Genomic DNA, 18,651 nt, shown 5'->3' with positions numbered 1-18,651 from the left:
TTCTATATAAAGTATAATTTGATTGAAGCGTGCATATCTGCTCCTTGATTTGTTTCTTCAGCGTGTAAATTATCAGGAAAAGCCATTCTCCAGATTTAGTGTATTATCAGTTGGAGGGAAAAGGGATAATTTTTCTCTTGTGAGATCCTCATAACATTCTCCTGTAGGCCATCAAATGTTTTCATGCATCTAACGAAAACCCATTCAATTGTTTTTCAAACTTCTGTGATGGAAATATGGATAAAATTATGCTTATCGACCTGGTGAATATTTTTCTATTGTTATTTATACAAACATTTAAGACTTAAAAAACTGCATAAAATGGGAAGCCCACACTATGTGGAAACAAATATGGAAACATGACTTACCGTTACACTTGGCTTCCATGTTCTGCTCACTCTGAAAAATAAGAGCAAAGAGTGAAATTATGTATCTTTATATAAATAGTATGAAATTTTATAAGTTGTGTGTAATATAATTTACACTTATAAAAGAATACAATTATACAATAGAAGTTTGTTACAAATACAAAATAGTTCTATTTAGAACAATAAACATGCATTGCACAAAGCATGTATAGTTGGCAACCATGCTGTAATCTTAGAAAACAACCATCTTATTTACCTCTGAGATACTGTTGAAACGTAACAGCATATTTTATTATTTTGCTGTTATGTAACTTGATGTTTCTAAATTCTGATGATTAAATGATAAATCTTTTCATTTTTAAGATTTGGTGGGAGTCTTCAAATCTAATACTCAAATTTTGGAATATGCAGATTTAAAATGCCAATTAAATCTTATTCTGTTTTTCTGTGATTTTATGGAGCCAGGATGATACTCTAATTTCTTAATCCGATGTTTAGTGGGATTGTAATCTAACAAAACGCAAATGATGTCCATTGTTCTTATTCTATTCACTGGCATTATGGATTACTCTGGTAATGACTAAACTATATATAATCTTTTCATAGCTACCTGAGAGAACCGAATTGGCAAGATGACAGTTTTCTTTTAGGAGCACAACTCTGCCATATACACCACACCTTCCTCTCTAATGGCTACAGTTCCTACATAATCAAAAAAAGTAATCAGCCCCCCCCCCCATTGTAATACGGGCATGGAGCTTAGAAACTAGATATAGATTTTAGCTTTTTGTAGATGAATGTCCACTCAGGCATTTTTTTTTCAAAAACAAGGAAGTCTCATCCATATTAAATATTTGCTGTGGCAAATAATTTTCCTCTGTAATAATTTTATCCAATTTTCCCACAAACTCCTTGGCAGCCTTCTCAGAACTTGCAGATTCCCATACATTTTCACATTATGCAGCGCAAAACGCTGCTTGAATCTCATGAACCAACCGGAAGCATTGAATTCTTAGTCATAATCGGGTTCTGCTTTCTCCTTCAACATGTTGAAGAGACTTAGTGCCTTAGCAGTTATGGTCACAGTGCTAAGGGGTATGTGCTTTTGGTTCAGGTCCTCTATCCTTGATGCAAGTAGCTTTTTCATATCACTGATAGGACCTTCTCGTTGCGCCATCACTATTGTTGATTTAATGGAAGCAGATTAACACAGCCTCTGCAGTTTTATCCTTATTTTTCAAAATTGTATTCGCTGTAGAATGAAACCATCCGAAGTCATGGGCGATCACACTGACGTGCTTCCCAGCTTCATGTTGCTTTATAACTTGCGACTTCGTTTCAAGATCAATTGCTTGCCTCTTTTTCTGTGATTCTTCACTAGGTTTTTTTGATTGTACATGTAGGAGCTATGTTGCACAAAACATCGCAAAATAATTAACGATAAATACACAACCTATTTCTCAAACACAAAAATCAACATAGGAACTGTTGAAGACACGTGCCGACAGCCGAGGGAGGTTGCCGCTGAAAGAGCTGTTGCCACTATACATGCTTTTCCTTACACTCGCTTGCGTCTTGTTTGAAAGCATAGCCGAAAATGTTACTTATTCCCTTATGAGATCACAGACGTATCTTCGAAAGGACGTAAGTCGAGGAATGACTGTACATGTATCTGCAATTTACAATGTGACAAATGAAATATTGGAAGAAGTGTTTTTAATTATAATGATTTCATGAGGAAACTGACTGATGTTTGCGGCACATCAAATTAACTTTCCTTAACGTAAAGTTAATTGACAGACATAACTTTGTCTTTCAAAGAATATGGTCATGGATGGTGGAGAAAACAGACCCATAACCTCCAGTTCACAAATATCAATGATGTATTGTAAAAGGAAACCAAGATGATACTCCAAATGACAAAGTTTAACATGTGTGGTGGATGGACTATAGATGCAAGTTAGAAGAAAGACGGGTAAGACCTATGACAGCATATCTTACCTTTGCCTTCAGCATGAAACTATTATGGAAGGACTGAACATGAGAAAATGGTGGACCATGTGGAGTGTATCTTCACAATGCCATGGACATGTTCAATGTATGTCTAAAGAGTAATGAACTTGTTACCACAAGAAAGACAGAAGAGATGGCCTCAACTCATATGGAGAGAAGTTATGGAAGTTCCTTGGATGATAATTCACAACAGGAATTACCTTGTAATTCCCATTGTGAATTTGTCACAATCGGTAACTGCAAGTAGAAGACATTTAAAATGTAAGTGTTAGCAAAACAATACACTTACCTCATCAACTGCATCTTGATAATTTTGATCATGTGAAATATCATCTTCACCATCCAGTCCATTCTGCAACAGAAATTTCTTATAACATTAGTATTAGTACTGTTACATCATATTACAGTTAATCAAAAACAGTAGCATGGAATGTGCAATTTATGCACTTATCAAATGATTGAATACCTCAAAGTAATTTTTTTCATTAACACATACCAAAAATGTTATAAAAACAATCACTATAACAAAATCATCCATGAACAACAATACTTAGGGAAATTTGCTATAGAAAACGTCATGGAACAACAGAAGTGTACCAAATTATCCATTATAACTATTTCTGAGGTCCAACCAAGTTTTCTATAATGAGTCAGCTGTATTAAAAAAGATTACACAGACCAGGTGTTTTCTCTTAGAATTCTAATGAAGAAATAAAAATTAAATTATGGGGTCACATCATTTATTCAATAATTAAGGAAGTTTACAATTCCAAAGAAACTTTTTTTCTTGGAACTTATCAAAATTAATGACTACAGTGTAAAGTTATGATTAAATTTTCTAGAAAATTTAAATAATGAAATCAAATCTGATAGTGTAATATTAATCAGATACAAAGAAAAGAAGACTTATTTCAATAATACTATTTTTTTTTTTAAATATGGGTTGAGGGAATAGAAATGCAATTACCCTATGTGGAAAAGTGTCCAGACACCCCCAGTCTGCAATAAAGATAGGACATTCCAATAGATCGCATGCCGAAGTCCTTCAAAAACTGCAGATGAGATTCTCAGGCATCGTACAGTATTGTATATTGTCTACTCATAAGACATGGTCATGCATGTTGAACATACTGACTTCAAGAGGTGTTATTATAGGGTGCCATATTAGCAACCTCAGTACGTACAACTGCAGAAAAATTGGAACTTACGATCAACCGTTCAAGATGTTATTAGTAAATGGAATCGTGAGGGACATACTACCAAAAAAAAGTTCAGGAAAGTTACATAAATTGAGGGGAAGCAACAAGAGAGCTCTCAAATATGTCATCCATGAGTATCATCATTCATCTCTACAAATCAACACCAAAGAATTTCAGGAATCAAAAGGGGTGAGTGTGTATGGACGAAGCAGTAAGGAACTGCACAAGTTAAATTTCCATGGCCAAGCTGCTGTATACAGGCCGTTAATAACTCATACAAAAGTAAGCGACTTGCTTGTCGCAAAGAACATCGGCGATGGACCCTAGACCAGTGGAAACCGAGAGGTATACAGTGACATCCGATGGTCATTGCTGATTGTGACATACGCCAGCATGTATCATCACAACTGTAAAAATCGGTCTGGGGATCTTTCTTATGGTATGGACTCAGACCGTCAGTGGCTGTGGATAGAAACATGAACACCACGAAGTACTGGGATATTCTAGACAATGCAGAACTGCCTACATTTTACTAGTTTTATGGAGAAGAGCCATTCCTGTTTCAACTCAACATGCCATGCCTTAAAACAAGCTCCATTTTGACATGGTTTGAGTATATGCATGTAGAGAATTTCGAGTGGCTAGCTCAAAAGCCCCGAACTTAATCCTATAGAGGCCTTTTGGAATAAACTCTAACGTTGGATTCGTGTTAAAACAAGTCCATCCTGTGTTTGAACTGACCACTGCTTTGCAGGAGGAATGGAAAAATATACCTGTAATTAATTAACAGCATCTCACTGAACATGTGCCAAGGAGAGTGTACAATGTAATTGTGGCCAAAGGTGGGGCAACTATTTATTGATTTTGCAATAAATGCAGTATTGTTTAAACAGCAGTGAGTCCCCTTTTTCCCACATAGGGTATAAAAGATACTATTAGAAAAAAAGTTTTTGGATATGCAGATGAAAATGGCCTGAAGAAAACAGAAGTGGTAAAGGAAGCTTAACAATTAACATAGAAATAATTTTATAGCAAGAAATGCAAACGAATTTTCATACAGAAAATATAAAATTTTAAATACTAAAAAAATTCCTAATTATGAAAGGATAAATTTTAATCAAGTAATATAAAAGCAGATGTTATGAAGAAAAAAAATAAAGCATTTTCAAATTTTGCAAGAAATACAATATACAAATATATAACAATAAATTGCAAAAATATGAAAATAGTATAAGATATATCTCAAGGGAAAGAATAAGCAGATATAGAATCAGGAAAAAATGGAAATATAAAATTATCCAACAATAGTACAATAGAAAATCCAAGAACAGCACAGTGAGCAGAGTATGCAATTTTGGTCATAATAGGTATACCAGAGAAATTACTTGAAGATGTTCCAAAACGATGACTACAAAAGAAGACAGGTATTCTTATGTCTATTTGTGCAAATCCACGTCCATCACTAATGCTTTATGATGTTTTTGGGATACCTGTTGTTGAAGTCTGATGCACCCTCAAGCATTTCAAGAAATTTAATGACTAAGCAAATAATGTCCTTAAATGATTACAACAGTGACTCACACTGCTTTTCTGCATCTGCCAATTCAAGATGAAATCTGTAGGATCCTTATTCTGTATACGAAAAGAATCTCTGAACCTATTGAAAAATTTTCAACAAGTTTTGACTGACTGAGATTCAAAACCCATTAACTCAGCCAGCTACTGTCATCTCTTTAAAAAAGAAGCTTGTTCCTTTGCTTCTACCAAGAGGCAAATCCCTAGTTATTGCAGCCTAACTTCAGTCATGCAGCTTGTTCAGATGAGAAAATTGATGAACATTCAACACTATATTGAGCTGATATCAGAGAATTCTTTGATATAATACATGAATGTTCTATGCATTAAATTATAAGTAATCACACTTAATGGCTTTCTAATTCCCAAAGCATGTGAGAGGGAACTGTAATTTTGAAATACCAATGTTTTCATCTGGAGGTGCTTAAGGATCAAGCCAGGTAGAAGACCTCCACATGGCCTATTGGGGAATGCAGAGACCGACATGATGTCCAATGCTCACCTTTTGTGGTGCACCCTGTTGGGTATCTACCTGGATACTGAACGAATGACAATTTGGGATTTAGCAGACTAAAAATTGTATTCTTATTGGCTTAATTAAATTTACACTCAAAATGATGACATATGTTGGAATTTCATGCCAGCTGGGACATCGCCTGGCTAAACAAAGCACCTAATGTTTTTGTCAAGGATCCAGGACGAACAGTAAAGTCAGCTACTGGAACAAACTCAAACTCGACATCAGCCGAAATCATGATTGGCACCAATAGCATAAGCATCAGTGGAAAATAAATGGAAGAAGAACTGGTTAAATACCATAGGTGTTACCAAGACAAAGAAGAAATAAACAGGCGAGTTCTTTATAAGCAAAAAATGCAAAGTGTTATATTCAGACAATAACTATCAGGGAAAAGGATTAGCTATAGCATTAATACTAAATATGAGGATAATCTTTAATGACAGGCAATATCAAGTATACAGTGATGTGGGCTACTGTCAGAATTGGGAAACTGGACAATGAGTTATTTGTGCTTATGGTTCCACAGCAGGTTTTACTAAAGAAGTGGATAAATTTTTCCAAGACATTAGAGAAAGCAGGTGATATAATGGAAAAGGAAAAGTTGGTAGATCTAAACAGCAGAGTAGAAAATGATTAAACATAAGAATGTTTTGGGAATATTTGGAGAATAGAACAAAGCTAATAAATAATAATGTAAGTACCTGCTAGATTTCAGCACAGGACATGGAGTAGTTATTAAAATTTGCACAAATTCACAGAGAAAAGATACAAGATATAAGAAAGGTCTCATTGATGTTATTGTCAATAGTGAAGTTTTCCCAGTGATCACCATTTTGTTTTGAGCAGGATAAAACTTCATACTGAAAAGAAGGGTGTGTAAGAATGTTTTGAAACAAATCAAAGATGAACAGCTATCAGACGTGTACTGTAGACTCAAATACAGAACATTACTGAAGAAAAACGTTGAAAACAAGAACCAAACCTTGGCAATTCAGTGACAAACCCCTAAAGAAAACTGATTTATTCAACAAGAGGCCTGTGATGAGGAATCTGCAAGGAGAGAAAATTAAACTTTATGGACTCAAGAAGTTAGAGGCAGTCAGGAATCAAAAGTTCCTAGTAAGTCGGTTTGTGTTCTTGGGGAATACAGAGATAATGTAAGAAAGCAAAGTATTGCGTAAAATTAACTAAACAAGTCATGGAAAGACTGGTGGTAAGAAAATAAATATCAGGAAAGTGGAAACATATTCTGGAGGCAATTGAGAAAGTAACAAATGGAAGAAAGAGTACTGTAAAAGGAATCATGAACACTAAGAAAAAAAATATTCTTCACATATGGAGTAATTACTTTGAATGATTGCTAAATAAAACAAGCAGTTACAGCATGATGGTAAGAAACACTCAATGGGAATGCAGTCTGGAATATATATATATATATATATATATAGGGTGTTCGGGATAAATTTGACATATTTATAATTAATTATATTTTTCCGTAAGTTACATGTATTAACACACACTTCTCTTCATTTAAAAGTTTGGACCCTTCTTCATTCATATACAAGATGTCAGAAAGGATGGATAGCTGGAACCCACCTGAATCATGGAAGAGAATAACTTGTATCATGATGATTCGTGCCCGCCATCAAAATAAGGATATTACGAATGCTGCCCAATGCTCCCTGAATACAATAAAAACAATCAGGCATGAACTAGAGACTTGCAATGGTGACTACGAGGATGTAGCAAGAAGAAAGATCCCTAGCAGACGATCTGATTGCGTTCTTACAGCAGAATTCCTCGCAAATCTGCAGGAACAGGTGTTGAAGAACCCTGGCATTGGAATTCGGGCTTTGTTCGTGGAGTTGCTAACTGTAGTCAAGCCCTGGATAACAAGGGTAGCCAATGGTAGGCCGTATGTATGGCAGCAGGATTCGGCCCCTTGCCACACCTCTGGGAAAAGTCAAAAATGGTTGTCTGAAAATTTCTACGACTTCACCAGTCCAAATGTTTGGCCTCCAAACTCCCCAGACCTTAACCCCATGGATTATTTTGTATGGGGCGCAGTTGAAAAAGACACCAATCGCACTTCCAGTAATACAAAAGCCCAGTTAATGGATAAAATTAAAACAGTTTTTGCGGCCCTTCCCAGGGAGACTGTAGCATCAGCTTGTTCGAGGTTCCGAAGCAGAATTGAAGCTGTGATCGATGCTAATGGTGGTTATTTTGAGTAAATCTTGTTGATAGTATTGTAATTTACTCTGCCTGTAATGTTTTTTTGTCAATTCATTAAATTTAATAGATACAAAGAAGATTTTCTTTTTCCTTACGAAACTGTCAAATTTATCCCGAACACCCTGTATATATATCTGTGCTTGAAATAGAAAAAGCTATTACAAATGTGGAAAGGTAGCTGGAGTAGCTGATATTCTTCCAAAAATGCTAAAATATGGAGGCATAAAAATTTTAACAAGGGCTATCCTGCATAATTCAGGTCTGGTCAGAAGGTCAAATTCCAGGTGATTGGAGTAGAACACTCATAATACCCATTTGCAAAAAGCTGAATGTGAGAATTACATAATTTTTTTCTAGTGAATGTTTCTGCTAAGATTTATGCAAATATTCTTAAAAAACGGCTATGAAAAATTGTGAAGTTTGAAAAAAAAAAAAAAAAAAAAAACTGATTTCAAGCTAGAGGTTGCCAGGATAAGATTTTCACTTTAAGACAAATTATTGAGAAATCATGGTAATATAACAAGAATCTAAATTTAGGTTTTGTAGATCTGGGAAAGGCATATGACAAGATGCCAAATAGGAGCCTTGGGAAAGATTAGGAGACTGAACAGATGGCATCAATGGCAGTATCATATTAAAAACAAGGATATTAGGAAAGAACTTGACATTGTTAGCATTCAGGAGGTTAACAGATCTAATCTCAAGTAGTATGGCCACAACAGAATGGGAGAGGAAAAATTAGCTAAAGTGTTCTTTGCCATGATGACAGGAAAAAGACCCAGAGGAAGACCAAGATGTAGGTGGATTAATACAATAAAAAGTGACTTAGAAGACAGAAATATAAGATCTCATAATGTTGGAGTTTTGACAGGTAAGAGATTGATTTGGAGGAAAATTGTTGATAGAAAGTCAGTAATTACAATCATAAGATCTTGTACACCCCTCCCAAGGGGAAGGGATGTTGTCAGGAATTTTAAGTTTTCCTCTTAAGATCTTAATTGTTATAGCTTGAATCTGGCACACAGATGGTTGCATTTAAAAAGAATGACACTTTATAGCATACATCTGAATATCTTGTTGTTCTTAGATTTATTGCACTGAATATTTTGTGATAACATTAACAGATTTTTATAATAAAATTAGTTTAATCCTTTATCCAAGTGCGAGCAAACAAAGTTTGCGCCTGAAAGTATCTTCAGGACTGGGGTAAGGTGGTACAACACCAGGGCAAAGGTGGAGCAAGCTACCAACAATCCTATCTCAGTATCTCCTATAATGCAAAACACATCTCCTTGCAGATATGTCTAATGTTATGCATTAAGGGAAGGGTCACTACCCAGACTAGTTTCGACCTTTATTGAGGTCTCTTCAGTGGGAGCCAGGCCCAAGTGGAGATACCAGGCAGAAGCATTAACAGGTCATCACCTGCTAATGGTGATGACCTGTTAATGGCCTGGCTCCCACTGAAGAGACCTCAATAAAGGTCGAAACTAGTCTGGGTAGTGACCCTTCCCTTAATGCATAACATTAGACATATCTGCAAGGAGATGTGTTTTGCATTATAGGAGATACTGAGATAGGATTGTTGGTAGCTTGCTCCACCTTTGCCCTGGTGTTGTACCACCTTACCCCAGTCCTGAAGATACTTTCAGGCGCAAACTTTGTTTGCTCTCACTTGGATAAAGGATTAAATTAATTTTATTATACTCTAACCAAGTGAAAAATAAACTTTCAACATTAACAGATTTTGTGTAACATGCATTATTTCTTCACTTAATGGCAAGAATATGATATAAAAGTTAAATACATATAAACATGAATACACATTTTTAACTGAGTAGATATGGTTTCTTGCATTATAAACAACTATCACACAACATATATCCCTTTTTAAAAACATCAGAACTTTAAGTTCTGATGTTTTTAAAAAGCCTTACTCCTTACTTGCCTTACTCCTAACTACTCACTGTTGTGAGTAGTAAGAGTAAGGCAAGATCTGATATCACTCAAATTATTTTGTTACACTGGATAGAATCTTTTAGGAATGTATCATGGAGTAAAATATGGTGTTAACATCAAAGAAATCAATATTCTTTAAGCATTGCAGATCACATTGCTCTTCCAACAAAATATGAACAAAATAAGAAGTGCTAAATAACATTGACAGAGAAAAGCATTAAAAAAAAGTTTATTATTAAACTTAAACAAACTATAATAACTTTCTTATTTTAGGGTTTCCATTTTCTTTAAGTGTAAAAGAGCTAAGTATTTTTGAACTATGACCATAAACATGTCTGAACAAATTTTGGAGATTAATATGCTTCAACTTCAATGTATAAAGAGAAAAAAAAATTTTTTTTTGCTAGAAAACAAAAAATTCCACAATGACATTCATATATACTTTGTTTTCATATACAGATAGCCCACGTATAACATAGATGTTAGGTTCCATAGAAATTATGCGTTATATAAATCGCGTTATGCGAGACTCAAGATCACATACAAAAAAAAAGTAGGGATATGTTCCAAAATATTTTTTTTTTTTTTAAATTATAAACAACATATCCAACAAAAAAAATATTTTTATTTAATTCAGATAATTCAAGTAAATTAAGAAAACAAACTATGACACAAATACATAGTATAAAAATTACAAATTGTAATTAAGCTTCATTGCATGTAATGCATAAATGTTTTAGGGAAAATAAAATAAAGTGCATATTTTAATCTTTCATAGCACGAGGATTTGAGGATTGGTTAATAAACATTAGTTTTGTCATGTAATCACCTGATGCATTACTACAAAACAGTAGAGTAATTTTGTCTTTGGAAACTTTGAATCCAGGAGCTGATCTTTCATTTTTCAAAATATAGGTGCGTTTTAGCATTTTTTTTCCAATATAACCCGGATTCATCAGCATTGAACACCTGGTCTGCATTATAAATGTTTATAAACTTTGAGAGTTTTTTGTTTAATAAGATTTCCATCCAAAGGAATTTTCTTTTGAGTGCATCTTCTTTCCAAATCATTAGAGATTTCTTCATTTTTCTAAGAGAAAGGAGCTTTTGCACTTACCGTTCACCCAGCAATAAACACTTTCTCGGATTTTATGTTAATTGTGTTTAATTGTTTGAATTGTTGATTCATTTAAATTCAAAGTCCTTACAACAACTGGTTTTTCTCCATTTTTCAACCAATCCATGATTTTAATTTTTTTCTTCGAGACGAATTTTCTTTACAATATTCATTTTTTTCCCCTTTCAATGCAATTTGTGGCCATTACTATAAAAATATTTTTTTTTGCATAAAAAAGCATTACATATTAATTATGTATACAACTCACCAGAAAATAAAGTGCTTAGCTTGAGATAACACTCATGATTTTTAATGCACTTTCCTGGCAGAAATGAAGAAATTTTCAACAATAAACACTTTATACAGCATACAATTGATGTACATGCGTGCTAAAGGAAGTTTCCCCTGATATAAATTTGCTACTTATAATTACATGCGGGATACAGGCAGACACAAATTTAACAAAGATAAAATTTGATTTTTAAGTCGTGCGGTGAAAAATATGAAAAGATAAAAGGCTACTACAATTTCTAGACTGTGTTTTTATCAAAACCACGTTGTATAAATACCGCATTGAACAAAGGTTACTACAATTTGTAGACTGCACTATACGAGGGTTACCCACATATTTTACCCACAAGATAGACCAAGTGAGTTTTCACACAAACCTTCATACATATTGAAGCAGAATGCACATCCCATATTCCAATAATGTACAGTGCAAGTAATAATCCACCATACATTATTAAAAAAAGTCACTTAAGTGGCTTTAAGTTTACTGAGGGCTTACTGGAGGCTAACTTCACAGAGATGCTGAACTACTCATCGGCAACTAAACAAACACACGAAATAAGTTTTTTCATCCTAAGTATCTTAGGATGAAATATTTACTTATTACTGTGGTTATTACGTGTGTTTGTTTAGTCATGAATTCTCCACAGGTTTCATTGTATAATAAAACTCATTGGCAAAGCCATAATACCATAAGTAGTGATATTAAACCATGTGGAATGAATGTTGCACCATAGTGGTCCATAAAAGTGTCAACTATACTGAAATGCTAGATGACAATTCTTGCAAATAGTGATAGTGAAATATAGACAATTGGAATAGATCACCTGAACAGAAATGGGAATATGCTGTATGTTATAGGATACTAGGGAAATATGAAGTTTTCCTATAAGACAATTGGCATTATATCCAAGCAGCATACATTCCATATGAAACTGTTTTACCATACTGGATAAAAACAATATACTTAAAATATTAGGGCGAAAAATTAACTCAGCTTTTTTTTAAATATAGCTTTCTGATGAGACATTAAAAACTGAGAGAATGAATTTTTTTTAAATATTATATGAAAGATTTAGAATATTTACCTTCTCATCTTCTGAGTCACCTTTATAATCTTCATCATCTTCTTGTCCATCTGCATTTTCTTTACTTAATTTTCCTTAAATAGTTATATAAATTAATTTAACTACTTATAGTTTTATGCATAGTGTTGAATATATGCAACAATCGTTTTTACATTGCAAAGCAAAAAACAGTTATGTAAGAAATGCACTACTTGAAAAGACAAGGATTCAAGCTTAACACATGGAAATAAGCATTCAGTCAAACATAAAATGATTCAAACATGAGCTAGCTGTGATTGCTAGTAACTACTTGCTTGACATTAGATTTACTGTATAATGGCTTACTCATATATGGAAAAAAGTCTACAGGTTTACATGATGTATAACATCAATGAATTACAACATTTAATAATAATCTGCATGAAACTACTAGCAGATCTCAGACCACAGCTAAGATCCTTTCTAAAAATTAATCCCTATAAAATTGACCGCTTTTAAAAAAAACTAGGATTAAAGGATCATTTAAAACTTCATGTATCACCTATGTATACTGCAGTTAAATCTGCATTTTACATCTCTCCTTCACTATCAAAATCATTACAACAGAATGCTTACATCTGCTAACACAATAAAATGTTGATTATATTGAACATTACTATGAAGCACTACAGCAAACAAAAGGCAGTTAAAGATCTCATAATAATCACGATCAATATAATTACCATACTGTGTACATTTCAGATCCCAACAAATGCATTTGATACAGAAAATACTAATAGTGAAACATAATTTCCTTTGTAATGGAAATATCTAAAATACCTAAAAAAAGCTGGGGGAAGCAGATGCAAGGCATAAATTAGTAAATGCATTGTGTAATTGTTAGAAAGCTAACTAACAAATTGGTAGCATCTGATACTAGCTGTGAGCAGAGAACTGAGAAATCATTTGGTAATTATAGTTGGGATCATGCTATAATGGGAACAGTCTTGCTTGTAATTTGAAACTACTATGCAAAACTGGTGATTTACTTTCATCTGCCCTTTAGACCTGTTATTTGAACGGTGCTGTCATGAACCATTTTAGAGCTATAGGATCCATCAAAATCATCATCACTTTACTGATATGTACTCACAAGGGGTGTTCAGGTTACTATGACAGAACAAGTTTACATTATAAATCTATCAACAATCTATTACTTGTGAGAAGTCAAATATTGTCGTGAAACAGTGTAGTTTAGCTGGCTACCCACCATACCAAGCACTGCTTATTCTGTTGTCTATTTCTAAATTTAACCTGCCATCCTTACTAAAAACTGCCTAAATAGCTGAAATATTTTACTTGTTCTATAGGATCTCAATTCAGAATGCAGTTGAAGTTTTCTATGCCCATGCCTATTTTTCATAGTTTTGATCTTTTTATTGGTGATTTTTAATGCCATGTTATTACAGCTCTTATTCAATTTAATTAGTGAATCTTGGAGACAGACTAGATGCGTTTAGGAGTACATCTGCATAAAGCAAAGAGCTGTTTGACACCACAGTTCTAATATCAAACTTGATGCCACTTTCTTTCATAAATGATCCATATAGATGGTAAGAGTGTAGATAATAAGCATTCCTCTCTTATTACTGATTTTACAAACCACCTTCCTGTATTTCCTTCCATTCTTGAACTTAAATATAACTATATATATATAATGTTCCATTCACCCAACATAATTGAAGAATTTGGAAAAGATTTTCTCTGAACACCTTGTTGTATGCCTTCCTTGTTATATTCCCTCAATTTCTCAACTATTTGTCTTAAAGTGAAAACCTTATCTTGACAGTGGCTTGAACCCAGCTTGTTCTTCTCCAAGTTTCTCTTCCACAATCATTTTTAACCTCTTTTCAAGTATCCTTGCATAAATCTTACCTGAACACTTAGTAAAGAAATTCTTTAATTCTCACATTCAGTTTTATTCCCTTCTTTATAGGTGGTTATTACTATGAGAACTCTACTCCAATCACTGGAAATTCAACCTTTTGACCAGGCCCTCTGAATTATGCAGTGTAGCCAATGCAAAACTTTTATTCCTCCATATTTAAGCATTTCTGGTCAAATGCCATCTATTCCAGCTGCTTTTCCACATTTCAAGTTGAAGGCTTTTTCTACCTCAAGTATTAACATATATACATGCTCTCCTCTTTGCATTCCTCTTGAAGATTTTCTAGTATGGTTCGTCGCTGCTTGGTTCATTTAACAGTCTTCAAAAAGTAATTACTCCAGACATCTAGGTATCATTATCTTCAGTTTTCATGTCACCGTTATCATCTTTGATTCGTTTTACAGTACTCTTTTGTCGATTCTAAACTTATTCAATAGCCTCCAGCATATTTTGTCAGCTTACTGATATTTTCTATATTCTTAAGTCTTCCCGTGACTTTTGTTTAGCTACTTTTACACACTGCTTAGCTCTCTCTTACATTTTTATGTATTCTTTTAGGGCATCTGCTCACTTATTTGCTAGGAACTTTTGGTACACTTTCTTCTTTTCCAGGACTGCTTCTTTAACTTGCATCCACCATGGTGTTCTTATTTTTCTATCCTTGCAGACGTCACCACATACCTCATTAGCTGAATTAATGTCTTCTTCACAGTTCACTGCTGAGACTCCAAGGTCCTTGTGTTTTCAATTTGTTTCATTTTTCTTCAATAATGTTTGTATAGTCAAGTCTACAATTTACTTGCAAAAGTTGCTCAACTTTATTTTAAAAACTTACTTACATACGGTTCTTTTCAATGTAATATCCATTTTTATCTTGCTTAGTACTAAGTAATAATCACTTCCAATTTCAAATCATGTGTACACTCTTGTATCCTGAACGATCATGACAATATCAACATAGCCAATGAGGCTTTTTCTATTTTCTTGTGTCTTCTCTCCATGTGAACTTGTGCACATCTTTATGGCGAAACTTGATTGGTAATGACTAGTCCGTATCCTGAGCAGAAATCCAGTAAATATTAATTAATTTTGACCCTTTCTCCAAATTTTCCCAAAATGTTCCAATATGCCTGGTAGGATTCATTTCCTACTCTACTGTTCAGATCTCTAACAAGGACCAATTTTTCCATATTCTTTATGTCAGCTGCCTCTTCTAATTCAAAAAATTCCTCCACTTGTCCTTCCTTGGAAGAATCTTAAGTATGACCAAAATCATACTTCAATATTATTCCAAAATGGATACACCCTTAATTACTAAATAAAATCTTCAACATTTACAGTTCATATTTTAGTAATAACAAAATCTGTACATTAGCAAAATTCAAAATCTCTTATTTATTGACCATTTATATAACTGATAGGAATTATTTTCTAGTCATGCAGTAAAAAATAAACTTGTATATTTGTTCAAACTCTTCATTTTTATTATATCCTATGCTAGACTGGTAGAGATATAGTAAATCATTGCCACCTCTCCCTTATGCCCTAAATTTTAAGAAAATTAAATGAAAACTTCCATCTCCTAAAATCTCTGAATATACTCTTGGATTTCTTCAGTATTCATTAAAACCTTGTTGAGTAAGGCTGGGAACCATAACCAAAATATTCAGCCAGAAGAATGGTTTGTATAATGGAATTAAAACTTTCTCTTATAAGTAGAGAAATTTATTTAATCCTATGATATGCCGAGCATTGTTAGATATCTAACCAATACGATTTCTGAAATTATTATCCAATGCCCCCCCCCCCAACACACACACAAATCTTTGGATTTATTAAATTTCTAAAATGTTTCTTTTCCACTTTTATCCACTGAATATTCTTACCAAATCTTACCAATTATCTTCTTACCAAATCAGATATACTTGCATTTTTTCACACCACTTCGTCATCCACTCTTCCAATATTTTAAGTACTGGGGCCATGTGAAAAAGTAAACTGCCCAACTTTACATCTTTAAAAGGGAGATCTCAGTAAGTAAACCTAAATGAATTTGGGAATATTGAAACCAGCTCTGACAATGACAACTGTGGTTACTCCATGCTTCACATGGAATATCAATAAACCAATGTCTCATCCACACTAGATAATCATGAATATCAACCTGGTGCATTTTGATCAATAAGCTCTTATGTTAAACCCATAAAAAACACAGCCATTTCCTTAAACCATTTCTTTTGAAATAACATACGAACAGTAAGCAGTAACTGATGAAATCATGCTGTTCTCTTCAATAAGTGAACTCTGTCAAGCATATCGCATATCCTAGATACAAATTGCAATTTTTCCATTACTTTGTTATATCACTAAGACTTATTGGTCTACCATTTTACATTATGTGATGAAATGCACTTATGAAATAAGTCTTCAAGTTTCCAATTAAAAGAAAGCTCCCAGGCACCATTACACATCGTAAACAATCACAAATGGATTCATTATCTTGAGATACATTTTATAACGAAGGAAGATATACCATCTCCACCTCAAACCTTATCACTAACCAATTTAATATATCAGCAATTTTCTCATCTCATAAGCAGCTGTTTTAAATAACCAGTATTTGCATATGCTTTTGCAAAATGCTTATTCTTCTGCAATTGAGCAACAAGCTGAATAATTCTTGCTCCAGAGGAACTGGATATGCTTAATTCACATATTTACACCTCCTCATCATCATCAAATTCCTGCCATGTACCCACAAGGGGTGTACAGGATATGATAATACTACATGAAAAAATTATATCATTACTAACTTCCTATCTACAATTTTCCTCCAAATCAGTCTGTTACTTATCAAGACTCCAACATTATCAGATCTTATATTTCTATCATCTCAGACACTTTGTACCGTATCAATCCACCTATATCTTGGTCTTCCTCTGGATCGTTTTGCTGCCAACCTGGCAGAGAACACTTGTTTTGCTAATCTTTCCTCGCTAATCTCACCTGAGATTGGCTCTGCTAACGCATTCCTGGATGCAGACAATGTCAAGTTCTTTCCTAATATCCTCGTTTTTAATATGATATTGCCACTGATGCCATCTGTTCACACCTATAATCTTTCTCAGGACTCTCTCATATCTGCGGTCTGTAGTCTTTAGTCAAGTGTTTTACTTCTGACCCAGCTCTCAGATCCATAAGTTAAAACTGGTTTGAACACTGTCTTGTATACAGCTAATTTAGTGTTCCAACTAATTTCTCTCTTATTCCATATGAATTTATTCAATTGACTTCCCACATACCAACTTTGCTGATTCCATTGTCTATTTCTATATTTAATTTACCATCTTCAGTAAAAATTGTGCCTAAGTAGCAGAAATGTTTTACTTGTTCCACAGGTTCTCCATTCACAACACAGTTGACATTTTCAATGATTCTGCCTATTTTCATTATCTTTGTCTTTTTATTGCTGACCTTCATACCATATCTATTACAAAAGCTATTCAATTTAGTCAGAGAATCTTGCAGACTTGTTGCGGATTTATTTAGAAGTATAACATCATCCGCATAAAGCAAAGAGCTCACATTAACATCTCCAATTTTGATATATTTAATACCACTTTCCTTCATAATGTGGTCCATATAGATAATGAATAACAGAGGGGATAATGTACATCCTTGTCTCACACCAGATTTAACATTAAACCATCTTCCTGTACTTCCTTCAATTCTAACTGCTGACTTACAACTCAAATAAAGACTAAGTATTGCTTGATATAATGCCCCATTGATACCATATAACTGCAGCATATTGAATAGCTTCTCTCTTGGCACCTTATCATATGCCTTTTCCAAATCGACAAAACTTAAATACAGATCTTTGTTATATTCCCATGCTTTCTCGACTATTTGTCGTAAAGTGAAGATCTGATCCTGACAGCACCCATTTGACCTGAATCCAGCTTGTTCTTCACCCAGCTTTTCTTCCACAATTCTTCTCAACCGATTCTTAAGTATACTTGTATAGATTTTGCCAGGAACACTCAGTAGGGAAATACCTCTGTAATTCTCACATTCAGTTTTATTTCCCTTTTTATATATGGGTACTATGAGAGCTCTACTCCAATCATCAGGAATTCGTCCCTCTGTCCAGGCTTTCTGAGCTATGCAGTGCAGCCACTGTAAGACTCTTATACCACCATACTTCAGCATTTCTGGTCGAATATCATCTACTCTAGCTGTCTTTCCACATTTCAAGCCTTTGATGGCTTTTTCTACTTCAAGTATGGATATGTGTTCCTGCCTGCATGCCTGTTGAGTGTTTTTTACCACTGTGCTGTCATCACTGTTTGTTTCATTTAGCAGTTTTTCAAAGTAATT

The 18,651-nt window shown here is 33.9% G+C and overlaps 1 protein-coding gene across 1 annotated transcript in view; it reads right to left on the bottom strand.

Moving 5' to 3' along the window:
* LOC150094175 (uncharacterized) overlaps positions 1-18,651 on the bottom strand; it is a 108,898-nt gene that overhangs the window by 68,111 nt on the left and 22,136 nt on the right. The window contains exons 3-5 of the mRNA XM_090412415.1: positions 12,366-12,439; positions 2,671-2,733; positions 369-399 (exon numbers count right to left, since the gene is read on the bottom strand). Coding sequence (XP_090268541.1) covers positions 369-399; positions 2,671-2,733; positions 12,366-12,439 — 168 coding nt within the window. The remainder of the gene's footprint in view (positions 1-368; positions 400-2,670; positions 2,734-12,365; positions 12,440-18,651) is intronic.

The sequence above is a fragment of the Typopeltis vanoorti genome, chromosome 22 (assembly GCF_054136105.1).
Source record: "Typopeltis vanoorti isolate ZY-2024b chromosome 22, IOZ_Tvanoo_1.0, whole genome shotgun sequence".
In the NCBI taxonomy this organism is placed as follows: Eukaryota; Metazoa; Arthropoda; class Arachnida; order Uropygi; family Thelyphonidae; genus Typopeltis; species Typopeltis vanoorti.
The sequence above is the reverse complement of the archived record's forward strand: the minus strand, read 5'-3'. Positions and strand labels throughout refer to the sequence as shown.